Genomic DNA, 17,961 nt, shown 5'->3' on the forward strand with positions numbered 1-17,961 from the left:
TTATACTAACACACAAGTTAATGTGTGCTGTGAAACCATCCCAGAGTGGCAAATTTTATTAGCCACGGCTCCAAATCTTAACACACAGATCTCCATTAAAGATAACCAGACTGTTACATAATTGGCGATGTATTCTTGAAGAAAAGGTTTCTAAAGTTCCTCTTAAAGGATCAACTATCTTTACAGATGCATCTAAACATAATATTTGCACTGTATACTCTTGTGATTTAACTATAAAGAGAGTAGTCAGAACTCCTTTTCAGTCCACTCAGCAGAATGAATTGTATGCAATCATTCCAACTCTTGCTTATTATCCAGGAGACATAAATATAATCTCTGATTCAGCCTGTTCAGTAGGTGTGGTACAAAGAATTGCCACAGCCCAAATAAAATTTGTAGCCTCTAATATATATAAGCTCTTTAAGGAACTTCAAGAGCAAGTGAGAAAGCATCCATATAAGATTTATATCATGCATGTCCACTCTCATAGTGGGCTTCCAGGTCCTATTTGTGATGGTAATTCAAAGGCAGATAGCCTTCTAACCATGTTGGCCAGTATCCTTTGTTAGGTTCTTATTAGGTGCTAAGTCGGTACTTAACAATTCTCTAGCTCAGGGTTCACACTTTTAGTTCACACCTTTAAAAGGAATTCTGACTACTCTCTTTATGGTAAAATCATGAGAGTATACAGCACAAATATTTTCTTTGGAGACATCTGTAAAGAGAGTTGGTTCTTTAAGAGGAACCTTAGAAACCTTTTCTTCAAAAATCCATCGCCAATTATGCAATAGCCAGGTTATCTTTAATGGAGACCCATGTTCAAAATTTGGAGCTGTGGCCAATAAAATTTGCCATTCTGGGATGGTCTCGAAGCATACATTAAGTTGTGTGTTAGCATAGAATGTGTATATTTTTTTAGGACTTATCCCAGATAATTGTACTACTCTCTTAATAGCCTTTAATAAAATTCTAGCCACAAGCACTGGGTAAAGAGTAAGGCTTTGTTCTAGTTGTGTTGGGAGATTCACCCTCTCAATCACACTGTCTCCTTGATGAAGGACTGCTGTGGGTGCCTCTTTTGTAGCAAAAACTGATATTTCCAAGGGTTTGTGAGTGACTCTTTCAACCACATTGGATAAAGCCAGTTCAACTTCTTTCAAATCCTCTTGCACTTCTTTTGTAAGCTGGCGTGGTGAATTTAAAGCACTATCTCCCCTTAAAATGTCATATAGAGGTTGCAGTTGATTGGTAGTTAAGCCTAAGACTGGACACATCCATTGGATATATCCTATTAATATTTGGAAATCATTTAAGGTGTCCAACTTCTTTGTTCTTAAAGAAAGCTTCTGTACTGTGAGTGCCTTAGGATATACTTCATATCCTAAATATTGAAAAGGAGCATGTCTTTGAATTTTTTCTGTGCTATATGCAATTTGTAGTTCTTTCGTGTTTCTATGGTCTTTTGTAGATATGCTTCTAACATTTGTTCCTCAGGTGCACATCCCAATATATCATCCATGTAATGTAACAATATTACTTTTGGAAATGCTTTTCTTACTGGAGCAAGAGCAGCAGCAACATACATTTGGCTGTTTTTCATTCCCTGTGGCAAAACTGTCCATTCATATCTTTTATAAGCTAAGTTAATGCTGGGCACTGAAAAGGCAAATCTTTTCATATCCTCTTTATCTAGAAGGACAGAATAGAAACAATCCTTAATGTCTATAACCTAAAGAGGCCACTCTTGGCAACTGAGTAGGAGATGGAAGTCCAGGCTGAAGAGTCCCCATAGTTTCCATCTGTTCATTTACTCTTCTTAGATCAGTTAACATCCTACATTTTCCAAATTTCTTTTTTACCACAAATACTGGGGAATTCCAAGGACTTAGAGAAGGCCGCAAGTGTCCTTGGTCAAATTGTTCTTTCACTATGTCTAATAAGGCCTGAATTTTATCACGTCTTAAGGGCCACTGTTCTACCTACACTGGTGAATCAGTCTTCCACTGAATAGGAACTGGTAAGAGTGCAGGTAGGCCTTCAACAGCAGCCCTGCCTAAAAAACCAAAGTACTTATTTGTAATCCTATCTACTGTAAAATGTCTCTTCCCCATAGATTAATGGGGATTTTTTTCAACCACAAAAGGAGTAAAAACTCCTGTTTCATTTTCAAATGTCCATCTCAAAGGTGTAGCACTAACTTCTGTTGCTATTGATCCTCCTACATCAGACATGTAGGTGTCTGCCTTAATCTTTGGTCAGTGACTGGGCCAATTGGCCACAGGTAACCCTAGAGAATTTCTAAATTTTAATTCTCTATACCATTAATTTTTAAATTTTTGACAAATATGAACTGGCAAACAGGTTTTATAACCCACCAGAAAAGCAATCACATGGCAGAAAGAGATTACCCGATAAGTCAGCTAAAAAGCAATCAGATAGCAGAAATTGATTACACTTGGGGAGAATACAGGTCTTTTAAACCAACAGGGCAGTGTCCAGTGCAAACAGCTCCAATGTAATTTAGATAGTGGTAAATAGAAGGAAATTAGATAGGTTAACTGCCTGGGAGAGAGGGTTTGCTTGTATTTTAACAGACAGAAGGAAACATGGAGAAGGAAACAGATAGGTGGCAACAAGCACCTGGAGAGAGAAAGAAAAAGAGAACAACCTCAAAACAATGGAGAAGATTTAAGAAACATCTGACACTGAAAGAGCATGGTTGATAAGAAGACTCTCAAAGATTCCCTAACACAGATGAGACTATTGTAGGACTTTAAAACTTTCAGGAATTTGTGGATTTCTGACACATAAATTAATAGACAATGGACTAATGAACATGTATAAATTCTCAATTTATGATTATTTGATCATGTTATTTTTTACATCACTTCTAGCATGTGTTATGTTACTATGTATTCATGTAATTATGTATAATACCTCCCATATTGATGGATTTATGTTTCAAAGGTCATGACCACCCTATGTTCTAAATCAAAAGAAAGGGGGAGATGTTAGGTTCTTATTAGATGCTAAGTCGGTACTTAACAATTTTCTAGCTCAGGGTTCATACTTTTAGTTCACACCTTTAAAAGGAGTTCTGAAAAGGAGTTTACACACCTTTAAAAAGGAGCAAGTTCATTGGTTAGTAAGGAGTACCCACAAGCCCATTCTCTGGGAGGATAAAAAGAGGACCATTGAGTCTGAGGAGTCAGTTCTGGATTGGGCCAAGGAGAAGACATCCTGTGGATTTGCAAGTCCAGCAATCCCACACTTTTGGAGGGGAAGAAGAGGATTCGAGATTCTACCTTCGCTCTGGCTGGAGGCTTCACCTCCCAAGATACCTGCTCACAGAGGAAAAGATTATACAGAAAAGAAACCTCCTCCCAGAGAAGGATTACAATTGAGAGACAATTTGGGATAACAAGAGAGGAAGCTAGGAGCATAGTAAAAGCCTGTACAACTTGCCTTCCTTTCCACGCTCCTACACTCCCTTCAGAGAAGAACTCTTGTGGTTTGAGACCCAATGAAATTTGGCAAATGGATGTGACCCATTATAAATCTTTTGGTCGTCTGTCTTTTATCCATGTTGTGGTAGACAACTTTTCAGGATTCACTTTTGCAATACTAGCAGCAAAAGAGACAGCCTGAGTGGTCACTGAATTCCTTATCCAAGCATTTGCAATTATGGGTGTGCCACAAGCAATAAAAACAGACAATGGACCTGTATATACTTCTAAACATTTTGCACACTTTTGTGCACAGTATAAGACTTTACACACCACTGGCATACCTTCAAGGCATTAGTAGAGAGGAGAAACAGAGACATTAAGACACTCCTCGAAAAACAAAAGGGGGGGCCACAGGTAACCGTCGAGAACTTCTAAATCTAACCCTTTATACTATTAACTTCTTGATTTTTGATAAAGATGCACTGGCTCTGGCAGACAGGTTTTATAACCCACCAGAAGGGCAGTGTCCAGTGTGAGCAGCTCCACTATCTTTAGATAATTGCCAGATGATGTGGAGAAACCCAGAAAGTGGTGAATGGAAAGGACTGTTTGGGGGAGAGGGTTTGCTTGTATCTCCACAGATGGAGAAGGAATCAGATGGATGCCAATGAGCCGTATTCGTCTTGTCCATCAGAGAGAGATGGAGCAAGACCTTTGAAACGAAGGAGAAGACCCTAGATGTAAGGGGCCTTTAAATGGGTGCCACAGCGCATCGGGAGATTGAGGCCCGGAAGTAATTTCTGTGGATATTAGGACTGCCCTTGGGCGGGATCCTGGCCATAATGGGTGACTCTCTCGCTGATTGGCTGTGTGTGTGACCTCACAGGCCCTATATAAGCCCACTGCAGGCAGCAAGCGCCCTCTTTAACCTGGCGTTCTTCACCCTGGCTTCCCAGCCTGGGTGGCCAAGCCAAGATGGGTAGCCAAAAGAGGTAAGGGTTTTGGTAGTGAACACATGGGTCTTGTGACCAGGTGTTCACCAGGGAACCAACAAGTCAGGGCATCAGTCAGGGCATTATGTGAGTAGGTATAATAAAGGCTTTTAAGATTACACGTGGTTGTTCTTGAGTGCGCTACCGGTTATTAAGCTATAGATTCAAGAGATTGTGGCCAGAGACCTTAGAAGGCCTCAGAGGAGGCGAGCCGGGTAGAGTTCACACTGCAGAGGACAGTGGTCAAAGGTACTCTGGTGGGTCTAGGACAGACTAGTAATTGTAACTGCCAGGAGAGCACGTTACACCTAGAAACATCAGGTGGTTCAGTCACTAATTGTGCCCACCACTGAAAGAGCATGGCAGTTATGGCAATTGACTCATGAACATCAAAAATTGTAAATGAGACTGATGCAGGACTTCAAAACCTTCAGAATCATTGGATTCCCTGACTCATAAATAATGGACAGTAGATTGGTTTTGAACTATCTTTTGGTTGCAGGAGGAGGTGTATGTGTGATTGTTATTTATATACCTTCTTTCTAGGACTTATGGACATGTTTAAGTTTTCATCTTGAGTCATGTTGTTTGTTACATCACAACTAGCCTGTATTATATTACTATGTGCTTGTGTAATACCTCCTATGCTGATGGATTTATGTATACCTGTTTCAAGTAAGTCCCTTCAGCTCACAGGAAACCTGCTAACAATATATGGTTTGGTGTTCTCACCTTCCTGAGAAGTCAGGGAGAGTGTGACCACCTGTGTTCTAAAATAGATATTGTTCTAAAAGCAGATATTGGGGAACTCTAAGAAAAGTATACATGAAGGAAAGATATTTATAGCAGGGTGTTAATTCAGTGTGATTGATGGTTCTCTAGATCACATGTACTTAGTACTTAGTATGGTGATGTAATGGTTCTCTAGTTCACACATACTTAGTGGGCTGTAATGATGTAATCATATTGAGGTATTTAAGGGCTGAGAGGATTGGAAATGAAATATTCCATCTTTGACCATCCTCCTGGTGGCTCTCTTGCCTCTAAGGTCAAGGCTAGTCCCAAGATCCTCCAAAGATCTAGTCTGGACATTAAATTTTGGTACCTGAACAGGGACCTCCAGAAGGACATTACATGGAACCATTGATTATGGAAAATGGAGAAATTTTGAAAGCTGTGGATAAATTCACTTAATTTGGCAGTATACTTTCCAGGGATATCCCCACAGATAATATTGTCAGAGCCAGCTCAGTGTTTGGGAGGCTCCAAAGGAAAATGGAAGAGAAGAGGTACTAGATTGTCTACCAAACTTAAGTTCTAGAGCCATTGTGTTGACTTTATTGTTGCATGCTTGAGCAACCTGGACAGCCTATCAGCTCCATGCCTGGAAACTGAATCACTTCCATTTGGATTGTCTTAGGAATATTCTGAAGATCACCTGGCAGGATAAAGTAGCTGACACTGAGGTCATTTCTCAAGCTAAATTGCCAGGCATTCCAATTCTACTGCAATAGGTGCTGGCCACATTGTTCACATATCAAACAAGACTATTTTATAGAGATCTCACATAAGACACTCACTTGGAAATCAGAAGAAATGATACAAAGATACTCTCAAGGTCTCTCTAAACTGGGAATCAATTGTGAGACATGAGAAACAATGGCACAGGACTAAAGCATGGCAGGCTCTGCTTAAAGAAGGCACAATACTCTATAAGCAAAGCAGAATTTCAGTAGCTCAAAAGAAATATGAGACATACATAGTTAGGCCTATCTCCATTCCAAATGTTCATATTTTTCATTTGTGCCCCATTTATGGTAGAGCCATCTGAGCTCAAATTTATCGGATAGGCCTAATATAGTAATAGCATTTTGGCCCCCTTAGAAAATGAAGGACAAGTGCTAACAATCAAACAAATTCCATATTTTGCATGAGGCCTTTTCCATTACTATCTCCTTTTCTACCAAGTACTCCATCTAAGATTTATTTTCATTTACACTGTAGCATGGGGTAGCACAGGGAATGAGTACAAATATTGCCTCAGATACTCAGCTGTTTAATGTAACATGCCTTCCTGGCAGTTACAATTACTAGTCTGTCCTAGGCCCAACAGAGTACCTTTGACCACTGACCTTTGCAGTGTCAACTCTACCTGGCTCTCCTCCTCTGAGGCCTTCAAAGGTCTCTGGCCACGATCTCTTGAATCTATAGTTTAATAACCAGTAGCACGCTCAAGAACAGCCACGTGTAATCTTAAAAGCCTTTATTATACCTACTCACATAATGCCCTGACTTGTCAGCTCCCTAGTGAACAGCTGGTCTGAAGACCCATGGGTTCACTACCAAACTCCTTACCTCTCAGCTATCCATCAGCTTGGCTTGTCTTGGCCACCCCAGGCTTGGGAGCCAGGTTAAAGAGAGCGACTGCTGTCTGCAGTGGGCTTATAAAGGGCCTGTGAGGTCACACACACAGCCAACCAGCGAGACAGCCGTCACCCATTACGAAGCTATCTAAATATGGACAGGATCCCACCCACAGGGCAGTCCTATATCCACAGAGATTACTTCTGGGCCACTCAAATCTCCTGTTGTGCTGTGCCCGCCCATTTAAAGGGTCCTTACATGCTTTGATCTTCCTTCAGACTGCATAGTTCTTTTTCTGGGTATGAATAGTATTTTCCATCCCAAGGCTATTGAAATTGTCTTAGATCACCTCATTGCTGAGAAAAGGTAAGTCTAAAATAGCTGCTCATCCCACAATGTTAGTGTTTCTGTGTACAAAGTTCTTCTGGCTCTGCTCACTTCACTCAGCATCAGGCCATTTGTCTTCTGAGATCTTCTAAGGCCCTATACTAAAGGAAAGAAGATGCAAACAGTAGGCACCTATAGAAGCACAGGCTAAGCATGCCTTGTCTCAGCAGGCATGAGCTTTTAACCAGCCACCACATGGAGAAACACTGGAGAGTTCAGATGGGTTAAGGTGACAGGAAAAAATAGTGACGAATGTTAGAGGGGATGTGGGAAAACAGGGACACTGATAAATTGTTGGTGGAATTGTGATTACATCCAGCCATTTTGGATAGCAATTTGGAACTATGCCCAAAAAGTTATCAATACCCTTTGACCCAGCAGTGTTCCTACTGGGCTTATATCTCAAAGACATCTTAAAGAAGGGACCCACATGTGCAAAAGTGTTTGTGGCAGCCCTTTTTGTAGTGGCCAGAAACTGGAAACTGCGTGGATGCCCATCAGTTGGAGAATGGCTGAATAAATTGTGGTATATGAATGTTATGGAATGTTATTGTTCTGTAAGAAATGACCAGCAGGATGATTTCAGAAAGGCCTGGAGAGACTTACATGAACTGATGCTGAGTGAAATGAGCAGGACCAGGAGATCATTGTACACTTCAACAACAATACTGTATGAGGACGTATTCTGATGGAAGTGGATATCTTTGACAAAAAGGTGATTTAGACCAGTTCCTGTTGAAATGTGGGAGCCACCTGACAGTGGCTGCTGGAGATCCAACCCAGAATGGATCTCCTCTTATGAGAGGATTATAGAAGGACACTGAGAGGCAGTTGCTGTTCTCTGACCTCACTGACTGAAAAGTTGTTGCATTGTCTGACCTCTCTCTTCTTCCCTTTGCCTCCAATTTATCTCATTTCCAGTCCACAACACCTGTGTCAGCAAAGGCTGCTTTGCAATGCCTTCATATGCTGTAATTCACAGCTGTGGAGGCTCTGGGAGAAGTGACCTATCCCTTAACAAATTCCAAAGGTCTTGTGATGGAGAGAGCCATCTATACCCAGAGAGAGAACTATGGGAAGTGAGTGTGAATCACAATATAGGGTTTGCATCTGTTTTGTTTTGTTTTGACTTGTTTTTTTTTCTTTTTCTCACTTTTCCCTTTTTAATCTGATTTTTCTTGTGCATCATGATAAATGTGGAAATATATTTAGAAAAATGGCACACATTTAACTTATATTGGATTATTTGTTGTCTAGGGGAAGGGAGTAGGGGCAAGAGAGGGAAAAAAGCTTGGAAAACCAGGTTTTGCAGGAATGAATATTGAAAACTATTTTTACATGTATTTTGAAAATAAAAGCTATTATTAAAATTTTTTTAAAAATTGAAGTCATTCCTGAACTTCAGAAATGCCAGCACCCAAAATCTCCCCTTTAGTAGCACCATGTTGTTCTAGATCAGCAGTCACAAAAGAGATTTTTCATCATTTCTCAGTGTGAACTCCTAAATCATTACTGTCCAGAAAAAGCAGTCAAAGGTATCTGCACAGGCTCTGAGGGTGCTGACACAGGGAGGAGAAGCCCTCTCTCTGCACAAGGCTTCCACTTGGCTTGGGATGTTGACCAAGCAAATCAGAAAAGGCTCTACTTTCATAGTTATGTACGTACATGGTGTCTTCCTCTTTAAGGGTAGGGACATTTTTTGTTTGTGTATTCCCAGTATCAAATAAAATTCCTGACACAATAATAGGCACTTAATAAATGCTTATTAATTGGCTAGTTATTTTCCTTTGTCACAAATTTGATTCATGAGGGAAAAGACAATAGCTATAGTGTTAAAAAAAAAGTTATCAATCAAAAATATTTTAAATTAAAAATAAACAAACAAGGGATATCATGACAACTGGGTTGCATAGTGGGTGGAGTGCTGGGCCTGGAGTCAGGAAAACTCATCTTCCTGAGTTCAAATCCAGCCTCAGACACCTACTTAGACCCTGGACAAGTCATTTAATTCTGCTTGCCTTAATTTCCTTATCTGTAAAATGAGCTGGAGAAGGAATGGTAAATCACTCCAGTATCTGCCAAGAAAATCCCAAATTGGGTATGAAAAGTTGGGTATGACTGAAACAATGGAACAACAATAACCACAAAATCATGATATACTGCATTAAAAGAGGTACTAAAATTCTATAAACAAGGATTTGTCATATTAAGAAAAATTGCTAAACATCAAAAAAAAAAAAAAAGGAAAAAAATTAAGTGTGATAAAAGGATTATCTGTGAAATGTCTGATCAAAAAAGGAGGTGGGCTGGACTGAGAATGTTAGTAGCTTTAGAGCAAGGAATAATCCAGGGACAGTTTGCTGCATTGCTTATAAAATATTAAGCCACCTTTTTGTGGTAGCAAAGAATTGGGAAAGAAGTGGATGACCATCATTTGGGGAATGGCTGAACAAATTGTGGTACATGAAAGTAATGGAATATTATCATTCTGTAAAAAATGATGAACAAGCTGATAACAGAAAGGCCTGGAAAGATTTACATGAACTGATGCTGAGTAAAATGAGCACAACCAGGAAGACATTGTCCACAGTAACAGCAAGAATGTACGATGATCAACTATGAAAGGCTTAGTTGTTCTCAGTAGTTCAGTGATCCGAAGCAATCTCAAAAGACTTTGGACAGAAAATGCCATCTGCATCCAGAAAAAGAACCAAGGAGACTGAATGTAAATCAACACATGCTATGTTCACTTCTTTTTTCTGTGTGTGTGTGTGTGTTTTTTAATCTCTCCTATGGTTTTTCCTTTTTGCTCTGGTTTTTCTCTATCAACATGATTTATAAAACAATGTATATTAAAAATAAATAAAACAAACAAATAATAAAGTAAAATGTTAAGCCACTTAGAAGAAGGTGTCCAGCAGCCTGGGCAGAGTCCCTATCAAAGAGCTTGAAAGACAGTGTGATACATAGAAAAAATACTAATGTCTTTGGCCTTGGGCAACCTGGATTCAAATCCAGTCTTAGTACCTGTCTGTCTTGCAGCACTTCATGCCTCCGTATTCTCATCTATAAAATGAGGGAGCTGGACTAAATGACCTCTGATGTCTCTTCTAGCTCTGAATCTATGATCCTATTGATATATGGAAAAAGCGTAAGAAGAGTCACTCAGGATGAGAAGATGTGGATGATTATGTTATCTTCCACTGAAAAGAGTGTTCATATTGACAAGATGGCAAATTCATTGGAATAATAATTTTTTTAATGGGTTGGGTGTTAAGGAAGGGTGGTAGGGAGGAAGTATTGGACCAATCATCATTAATTTCTTTTCTATGAAAATTCTATGATTCTTCTCTCCCTAATTTAAACTATTGGAGGTTAGTAGCTGTTAATTCTTTGTATTTGGCAAAGCCCCTGACACAGGCTGAGCCTCTGATACATATGGCTTGACATTCAATATCTGCTGGGGAAATCAATGTATATCAAGAAGGGAAATGATTAACTAGAGGGGAAAAAATCTTCATAGCAAATTTCTCTAATGAGTTTGATATCTAAGCTACATAAGAAATATAGACAAACAAAAGCCATTTCCTTCTATTTAAATAGTAAAAGGTTATGTGGCAATTAAGTGGTGCAGTGGATAAAGTGCTGGGCTGCAGTTAGCTTATTACATTTGTTCCTGGACTAGTCACTTAACTCTATTTGCCTCAGTTTCCTCATCTGTAAAATGAAGTGGAGAAGCTGGCAAGCCCCTTCAGTATCTTTGCCAAGAAAACCCCTAAAGGGGATCACAGAGTTTGACACAACTGAAAAATGATTAAACAACAAACAGCAAAGGCTACATGAATAGCTTGTACTCCAAAAAAAAAAAAAAGAGAGAGAGAGAGAGAGAGAGAAGTTATCAGAAACCATGTGACAAATGTTCCAAATTATTAATAAAAAGAGCAATGCTAATTAAAATAATTCTGAGATTCTACCTCCTACCATCAAATTGGCAAAGATGTCACAGAAATAAAATAACAATTGTTAGAGACTATAAAGGATAAGAATACTAATTTATCGTTAGTGAACCTATGAATCAAACTAACTGTTCTGGAAAGCAATTTAAACTATGCTCAAAAGTCACTAATCTGTACACACTTTTTGGACCCAAATACTACTACAAAAAACATACTCTCAAAAAGATCAAAGAAAGAAGGAAAAAGATTCATATGCATAAAAATATTTATAATACCTTTGTTTCTACCTCATGATCCCTATTCCTGTTCTTTCTCCTTATCATGACCTTTAATACCTCTGCTCCTCTGTTCTATTACAAGCTATCTCCTCTATGATGACCACACTCCCTGCCCCACCTCTCTACTGATCATTCTATATTCTAGTTCTTTATCTTCTTATTTTTTTTCATCAATTGTGCCTTCTCAAACCACAGCCTTGGATTACTACTCTATTATTCTTTCCTCATACCCAATAGAGATGGAGAAAGTCAAGAAATCACATTAACTGTGTGATGGTGGAAATTCCAAGAATTTGTCTACTGCAAGAATTGTGGAAATTGAGTGAATCAGAACTCCATCCGGTGACTCAATTCTGGATCTAGCTCACTTTCCTTTCTATTTAATTATGGGTCTAGTCCAATTTTTGTTTTGTGAGAAAACTTCATTCAGTTATAGGAGTTGTGAGTAAATTTTATTGTATTGTTTGAACATAGCCCTGTGTGGTTGGAAAGCTGGCTCACCTCTATCTGCTACTTAGAGACCCTTAACTAAGAACCTAGGTTATGTTGACCAGAAACCTAATATTACATCTCTGAATATTGCTGGAAGTTTTCTCCCATTTATACTCTCAAACAACCCATATGTCTTATCTAAAAACTGATCCCAAATTAATCAATCAGTTACTGTTCCCTTTTTCCTTTGATTGAATACAGATACTTGACAGAAAGTGGGATACTTCTTTTTCTGATTTCAGAGAACTGCACCAGTTAATATCCTTTTAAATGTTTTTTTTTTTTTTTTTACATGTATAAAAATTGGTCTCTTCCTGTATTCAGAGTCCATTGCTAGTTTGAAAAGGTCTGGTGTGGATTTGTTATGCAGTTGGCTTGCATTGCTTAATAAATTGAGCTCCTAAGCTCTTCTAGCCATCAGAATCCAGTGGCCAAATATAAATCAGTATAACTGGAGATGGATATTAGATATGTAATTATCATTATAATAATTATAGAATTAAAATAGATTATAATTCTATAATTATAAATTTATAATAATACAATATATATCATTAAAATCAGTCATTTCAGATTTCACCTGTCCCACTACTACAAATTTATGTCATACAATCTTAGTTAAACCCACCTCACTGCAGCAAGGTAATGTTTCATACTTTTCTAGTCAGTTTGCTATCCCACTCACCACAACAGTTATTCCAAATCTTTTCATTCATCTTTAATTTCCTCATCCTCTCAGCTGAGGACTTTGCCTCAAAATTCACCTAAAAAAATTGAAGCCATTCCCCTAGAGCTCTTTCTTTTCTCTTCCTCCTTCTTTTTCATTACTCTGGTGTCTACCCCTATCTCTTCCCTCATGCTTGTCTCACACAAAGTCTCTTTGGCAAGACTAATTCCTCAGCATGCAACTTTGATCCTGTTCCCTTAGATATCCAGCACACTGTCTCTCCTATCATTCCCACTTCTTATTAACCTTCAATGTATTGATATCTGTTGCCTGTTTCTTTATTGTCTACACTCTTATGTCTCCTCCAAATAAACTTAGAAAACCCTTACTTGATCTGACCCAATACTAGTATCTTTTGATATCTCTCTCAACTCCTTGAGAAGGCCACCTACACCAGGTGCCTCTACTTTCTATTCTTTCATATTCTTCAGTTTCATTTATATTCTGGTTTCTAACCCTCTGAAACTTCTTTCTCCAAAGTTACCAAAAATCCTCTAACTGCCAAATCTTATAGCCTTCTCTCAGTCTTCATTCTTTATCTCTTTGTGGTCTGTATCACCAATGATCACCTTTTATAACATTCTTTTCTCCAGGCTTTTCTCTTACCTGTTTAACTGATCCTTCTCAGGTTACTTTCTGGGATCTTCCTCCAAGTCACACATTTTAACTGTGGACATCCCCCAAAGTTCTATTTTGGGTTTTATTCTCTTTTCCCTCTCTCTTATCTCACCTGATGATCTGATTAGCTTCTGTAAGTTCATTTATCAACTATATATTTGAATTGTATGTCTATTCACCCCTAATTTTTCTCCTGGTCATTTCTGTTTTCCAACCATCTCTTGATCATCTCAAACTTGAGGTTTCAGAGACATCTCAAACTCTACCTCTCCAAAAAAGAACTTATTTTCACCCTCAAAATCTGTTTTCCAAACTCTCCTATTCTCCCAGTCATTTGGGCTTTCAACCTCAGAATCATCCTCCAATTCTCTTTCACTCACCAATCAAGTGTCAAATTTTGTATTTCTATCTTCATAACATTTCTTATATGTACCCCTTTCTCTTTCTTCTGTCCTTGTGTACAAAAGCTCTCATCATTTTATACCTGCACTAGTGCAAAAGGCATCCCTGAGGCCCCAAGAACCTTTCCACTGTACTCCATCAACTGGGAAAAAAAGGGAATCACTAGAGATTTATACTGAATGTATTCAGCGTGACCTAATCAGACATGCTTTAGGGAAATCACTTTGGCAGTTGATGGAGTAGAGTGGAAAGGTATTGTCTCTCCTCCATTACAATATGACTTCCTTGAGAGCAAGGACACCTTTCTTTGTATTCCAGAGCTCAGCATAGTGACTGGCACATAGTAAGCACTTATAAGTTTGTGTTGATTAATAGCAGCATTCTTTTTGTAGTAAAGAACTGGAAATAAATTGGATAGTACCTTTACAACAATTGGATCCCACCTTAACAAGTTATGAATATAAGAGGATATTATTTGCCCTGAGAGAAATATCAAAAAGAATGGAGTCAGAGCAACCTGTTGTGACTTGTGTGATTTGATTCAGAATAAGATAAGCAGAACTAAGTGAAAAATAATATTCCATAACTACCACATTAAAAAGAAAAATAATTGTGAAAGACTTCAGAACCATTCTTACAATAACTAATCAGGAGTCTGGAAAACTGATGCTGAGTCACCTTCCTTCCTCATGGCATAGAGTTGGTGACCGAAAGGTGCAGAATTAGTTATGCATTTTAAGATTTTGCTAATATGTGATTCTTTTGATTTGTTTATTTCACAATAATATTTAATACAAAAAAAGAGCTTTTTATTTTTGAAAGACAAAAATTAAGGTAGGGAATAAATAGTGTAGCCATATTGATTTTTTAATAAGGAAGAAAACAAGGAAAAGAATGTCAATGACTCATTTTAAAATATAAAGGAGGAGTAGCTAGATGGCACAGTGGATAAGGCACTAGCCCTGCAGTCAGAAGGATCTGAGTTTAAATCTGGTGCCAGACCCTTAACATTTAATATTAGCTGTGTGATTCTGGGCAAGTCACTCAATCCCAATTGCCTTTCAAAAAAAAAAAAAAATACACATACACACATATCGGAGAAAGTATAGGGGACAGAGACAAGACAGACAACATGGGAAACAACATGTTAAATTTGAAGTATACTTAGAAAAACCAACAAGCTGTATGTAGTGAAGTTGTATAATTTCATCTAAATCTTTTTTTTTTAATCTTCTCTAACTGGAAAAACATTCATTTTTGTTAATGCTTATCAAGTTCATGACAATGAAAAAGGAAGTTAAAAGAAGATTAAGTAAAAAATTTATACTATGACATAATGTTGGTTGAGTAGTAGTTTTGTTTTTGTGTCTTCACAGTTCTTAAAAAAGAAGAGAGGGCTAGCTAGATGGTACAGTGGATAGAGCACTGACTCTTAAGTCAGGAAGTCTTGAGTTCAAATTCCGACATCAAATTAGACAATACTTACTAGCGGTGGGACCCCGAGAAAGTCATTTACCCCACTCCCCTTGCTTTAAAAAAAAAGAGAAGAAAAATACCACTATAGATTGCAAAGGAAGCACTACGAAAGACTACCAAATATACATCTGTAATTACATATATAGACCAGGGGTTCTCAAACTTCAGCCTTCGGGCCAGATGCAGCCGACTGAGTTAGGGCAAATGGGCTGAGGGCCGGAGACAGAATGTGAGTTTTTGTTTTTACTATAGTCCGGCCCTCCCACAGTCTGAGGGACAGCGAACTGGCCCCTATTTAAAAAGTTTGAGTATCACTGATGTAGACCATAATAATTTTAGCATTTTTATGATCATATTAATAAATATAATATCCAATTATGATATACTTATAATTGCAAGTTCAGTAGAATTACAGGAAGGCATCTAAGAGGATTAGAAAAAAATTCTGAGATTGAAAGACTAATGACATAATAATTATATATTCTATCTATCATATTGGATCTATGTCAATATAATAATTACATAATTCAATATAATTATTACTCATAATAATAAATTTATAATAGAATATGCTGTTGTTTGTCTTTTGTTCTTGAAGGTGATGTCGACATGCAAGTGAACTGGATTTAAATAAGAGGGCTGCGCAGTTACTGGCTTCCCTTTCTCCTCCATAGTCATCAGTGGGCAGATATAAATCAGCATGACTAGAGATGGACTTTAGATGTGTAATTATCATTATAATAATTATAGAATTAAAATAGATTCTTATAATTATAAATGAGTAATATAATTACACATTATAATAATACAATATATATAATGAACAAAGGAAGTAAACTGGTCACGTGTCTGGCATAAACATCATTAAGAATGTCGAGATATGAAAAGTAGCTACAGAAAGGCCTCCGGCACCGAGTAGGTTCGTTAAGAAGGATTTGCTGGGCCGCAGACTAGGACTGCATAAAACGAGAGAATGAAGGGTGGAAGGAGGGCCGCAATGAGGTCCCGGATTGATTGACGCATAGAAAGAACCCTTCTCATTTGTTAAGGATCGGGGAACCAGGATAATCTCCGAAGAGCAGGTTTCTCAGGCCTGCTTTGGAGCAGGCCGTCTTTTTCACGGAACAATCCCTCAGCCACGTTTACCTTTTTCCCTGCTGTTAGGAGCAAAGCGCTAGGTCTGGGAGATGCAGACTCTCCACAAATACACAGTTATCACACCCAATGAGAGATATGAAACATAACCAGGGGATGACGAGGGGATTAGGAAAAGGCTTCCCGGAGAAAGCGCGTGAGTTTGGCGTTACTAGAGATGGGGAACCGGGCGAAAGATAACGAGACCATGCCGGGCGGGTAGGGTAAGGCTAGGATGCAGACCGTCAAAGCACATCTAAACAAGGCTCATCCTCCACACACAGAAATTAGCCATCTCAAGGGGAATGAAGAATGCACTACAACGTCCTTTCTCCATACTTATGTGGGAAGTGACAGACATACAACAGGTCCATAGGATTTAAGAAGGGAGGGACACACACACCGCAACAATCAAAGAGAAAGGAAAAAAAGGAACCTTCCTAAGGTTAAGAAGAAAGCTTTCTTGCCTAGTCCTGCCAATCATTCTGGCCCCTACCCCTTCCAAGCTACGATTGGCCAGCTGCTGGTCAAACTGAAATATGATTGGCTACCCACCAACAAGCTAACCGCCGATCGGCCTTTATAGACAGTGATTGACAGAAAGCCTAGCCCAGCTCTGGCTGATGATTGGCCATTTTTCCTAGGCCCTGCCCAATCCCGAAGGAGGCGGGGTACATAATCACTAGGTTTCACGAGCCGCAACTATAGTACCTACTGAGGTGGTCGGGCGAGGGTCAGTGTTCTTTTCTCCTTCCTCCCGCTCATAATACAGCGCTAATGGAGCTTTCCTACCAGACTCTCAAAGTCACACACCAGGCGCGAGAAGCGGTGAGTAATGGCTGACAAAAAGAAGCGGCCGACTCTGAGCACTCTGTGCTTCCTTTCCCACACCCCAGAAAGGAGACTGGTCGGGAGAGTCATCCGTTGCTATAGTGACAACCGGACATGAGCCATAGCAGCGCAAGCGCAGAAAAAGCCCCTAAGGGTGGCTTGTGGTTTCTGCGCAGGCGTAGAGAGAATTTTGATTGGGATTCCTGCTGGGGAGGGTGTCCTCTGCCAGGAAACGAGTGGGCTGCGGCGTGATGCGCAGAATGAACGGGAGGACTTGGGGGTGGGGTCTGTGCCAGGGGCCTCCTGCAGAAGCTATGACTGGCGCCTAGGTAGAGGTGATATGCACCTGACAGTCTTACTTCCTTTTACATCCTCTAATAATTAAGTACATCCTCACCTTAACCATCCCAACTTTGCCCTATGGTTCCACTAAGCCCCGTCTCTGCACAGGCCCGAAATAAGTGTGCATATAAGTATATACTTAGATGTGTGTGTGTGTAGATTTTGTATACAGTTTATAAAAAAGATTTTGCTGAACCACATATCTGTATAATTTGGATATCAGTCACAAACATTAAGCTCTTATTGTATGCTTGAGAGACAGCAAGTGAAAAGACAGGGAGTAAAAAGTATCTTGTCTGAGTAACAGTACAGTACATGAACGAAAACAGTGTCACTTTAGAAATTTATAATGAAGAGAAACTGAGGCAAAAAAGTTGCAAGCATATTCAGTGTATTGGCAAAGCTAGCAGTTGGCAATTATTAAGAGTTAATATATCCTCAATACCCAAAGTCCTTCATGGTAGAATACAGCATTTTTATAGTCTAAGAAGAGGAACTAATCAAGGTACATAT

The 17,961-nt window shown here is 39.0% G+C and overlaps 2 protein-coding genes across 7 annotated transcripts in view; one reads left to right on the forward strand and one right to left on the reverse strand.

The window, feature by feature from the left end:
* Positions 1-17,123, reverse strand: part of PIAS2 (protein inhibitor of activated STAT 2) — a 142,331-nt gene extending 125,208 nt beyond the window's left edge. The window contains exon 1 of one of the 2 annotated variants that reach the window (XM_074279305.1): positions 16,991-17,123. The gene's annotated coding sequence lies outside the window, so the exon portion shown is untranslated. Of the gene's footprint in view, positions 1-16,986 lie in introns of both variants that reach the window. The other variant, XM_074279306.1, reaches the window with a different exon arrangement.
* The window catches only part of KATNAL2 (katanin catalytic subunit A1 like 2), a 123,608-nt gene continuing 122,615 nt past the window's right edge, over positions 16,969-17,961 (forward strand). For 3 of the 5 annotated variants that reach the window (XM_074279313.1, XM_074279309.1, XM_074279314.1), the window contains exon 1: positions 16,992-17,103. In XM_074279313.1, coding sequence (XP_074135414.1) covers positions 17,053-17,103 — 51 coding nt within the window. In that variant the 5' untranslated portion in view covers positions 16,992-17,052. Of the gene's footprint in view, positions 17,104-17,961 lie in introns of all 5 variants that reach the window. The other 2 variants (XM_074279308.1, XM_074279315.1) reach the window with 2 other exon arrangements.

The sequence above is a fragment of the Sminthopsis crassicaudata genome, chromosome 1 (genome assembly GCF_048593235.1).
Source record: "Sminthopsis crassicaudata isolate SCR6 chromosome 1, ASM4859323v1, whole genome shotgun sequence".
Taxonomy (NCBI): domain Eukaryota; kingdom Metazoa; phylum Chordata; class Mammalia; order Dasyuromorphia; family Dasyuridae; genus Sminthopsis; species Sminthopsis crassicaudata.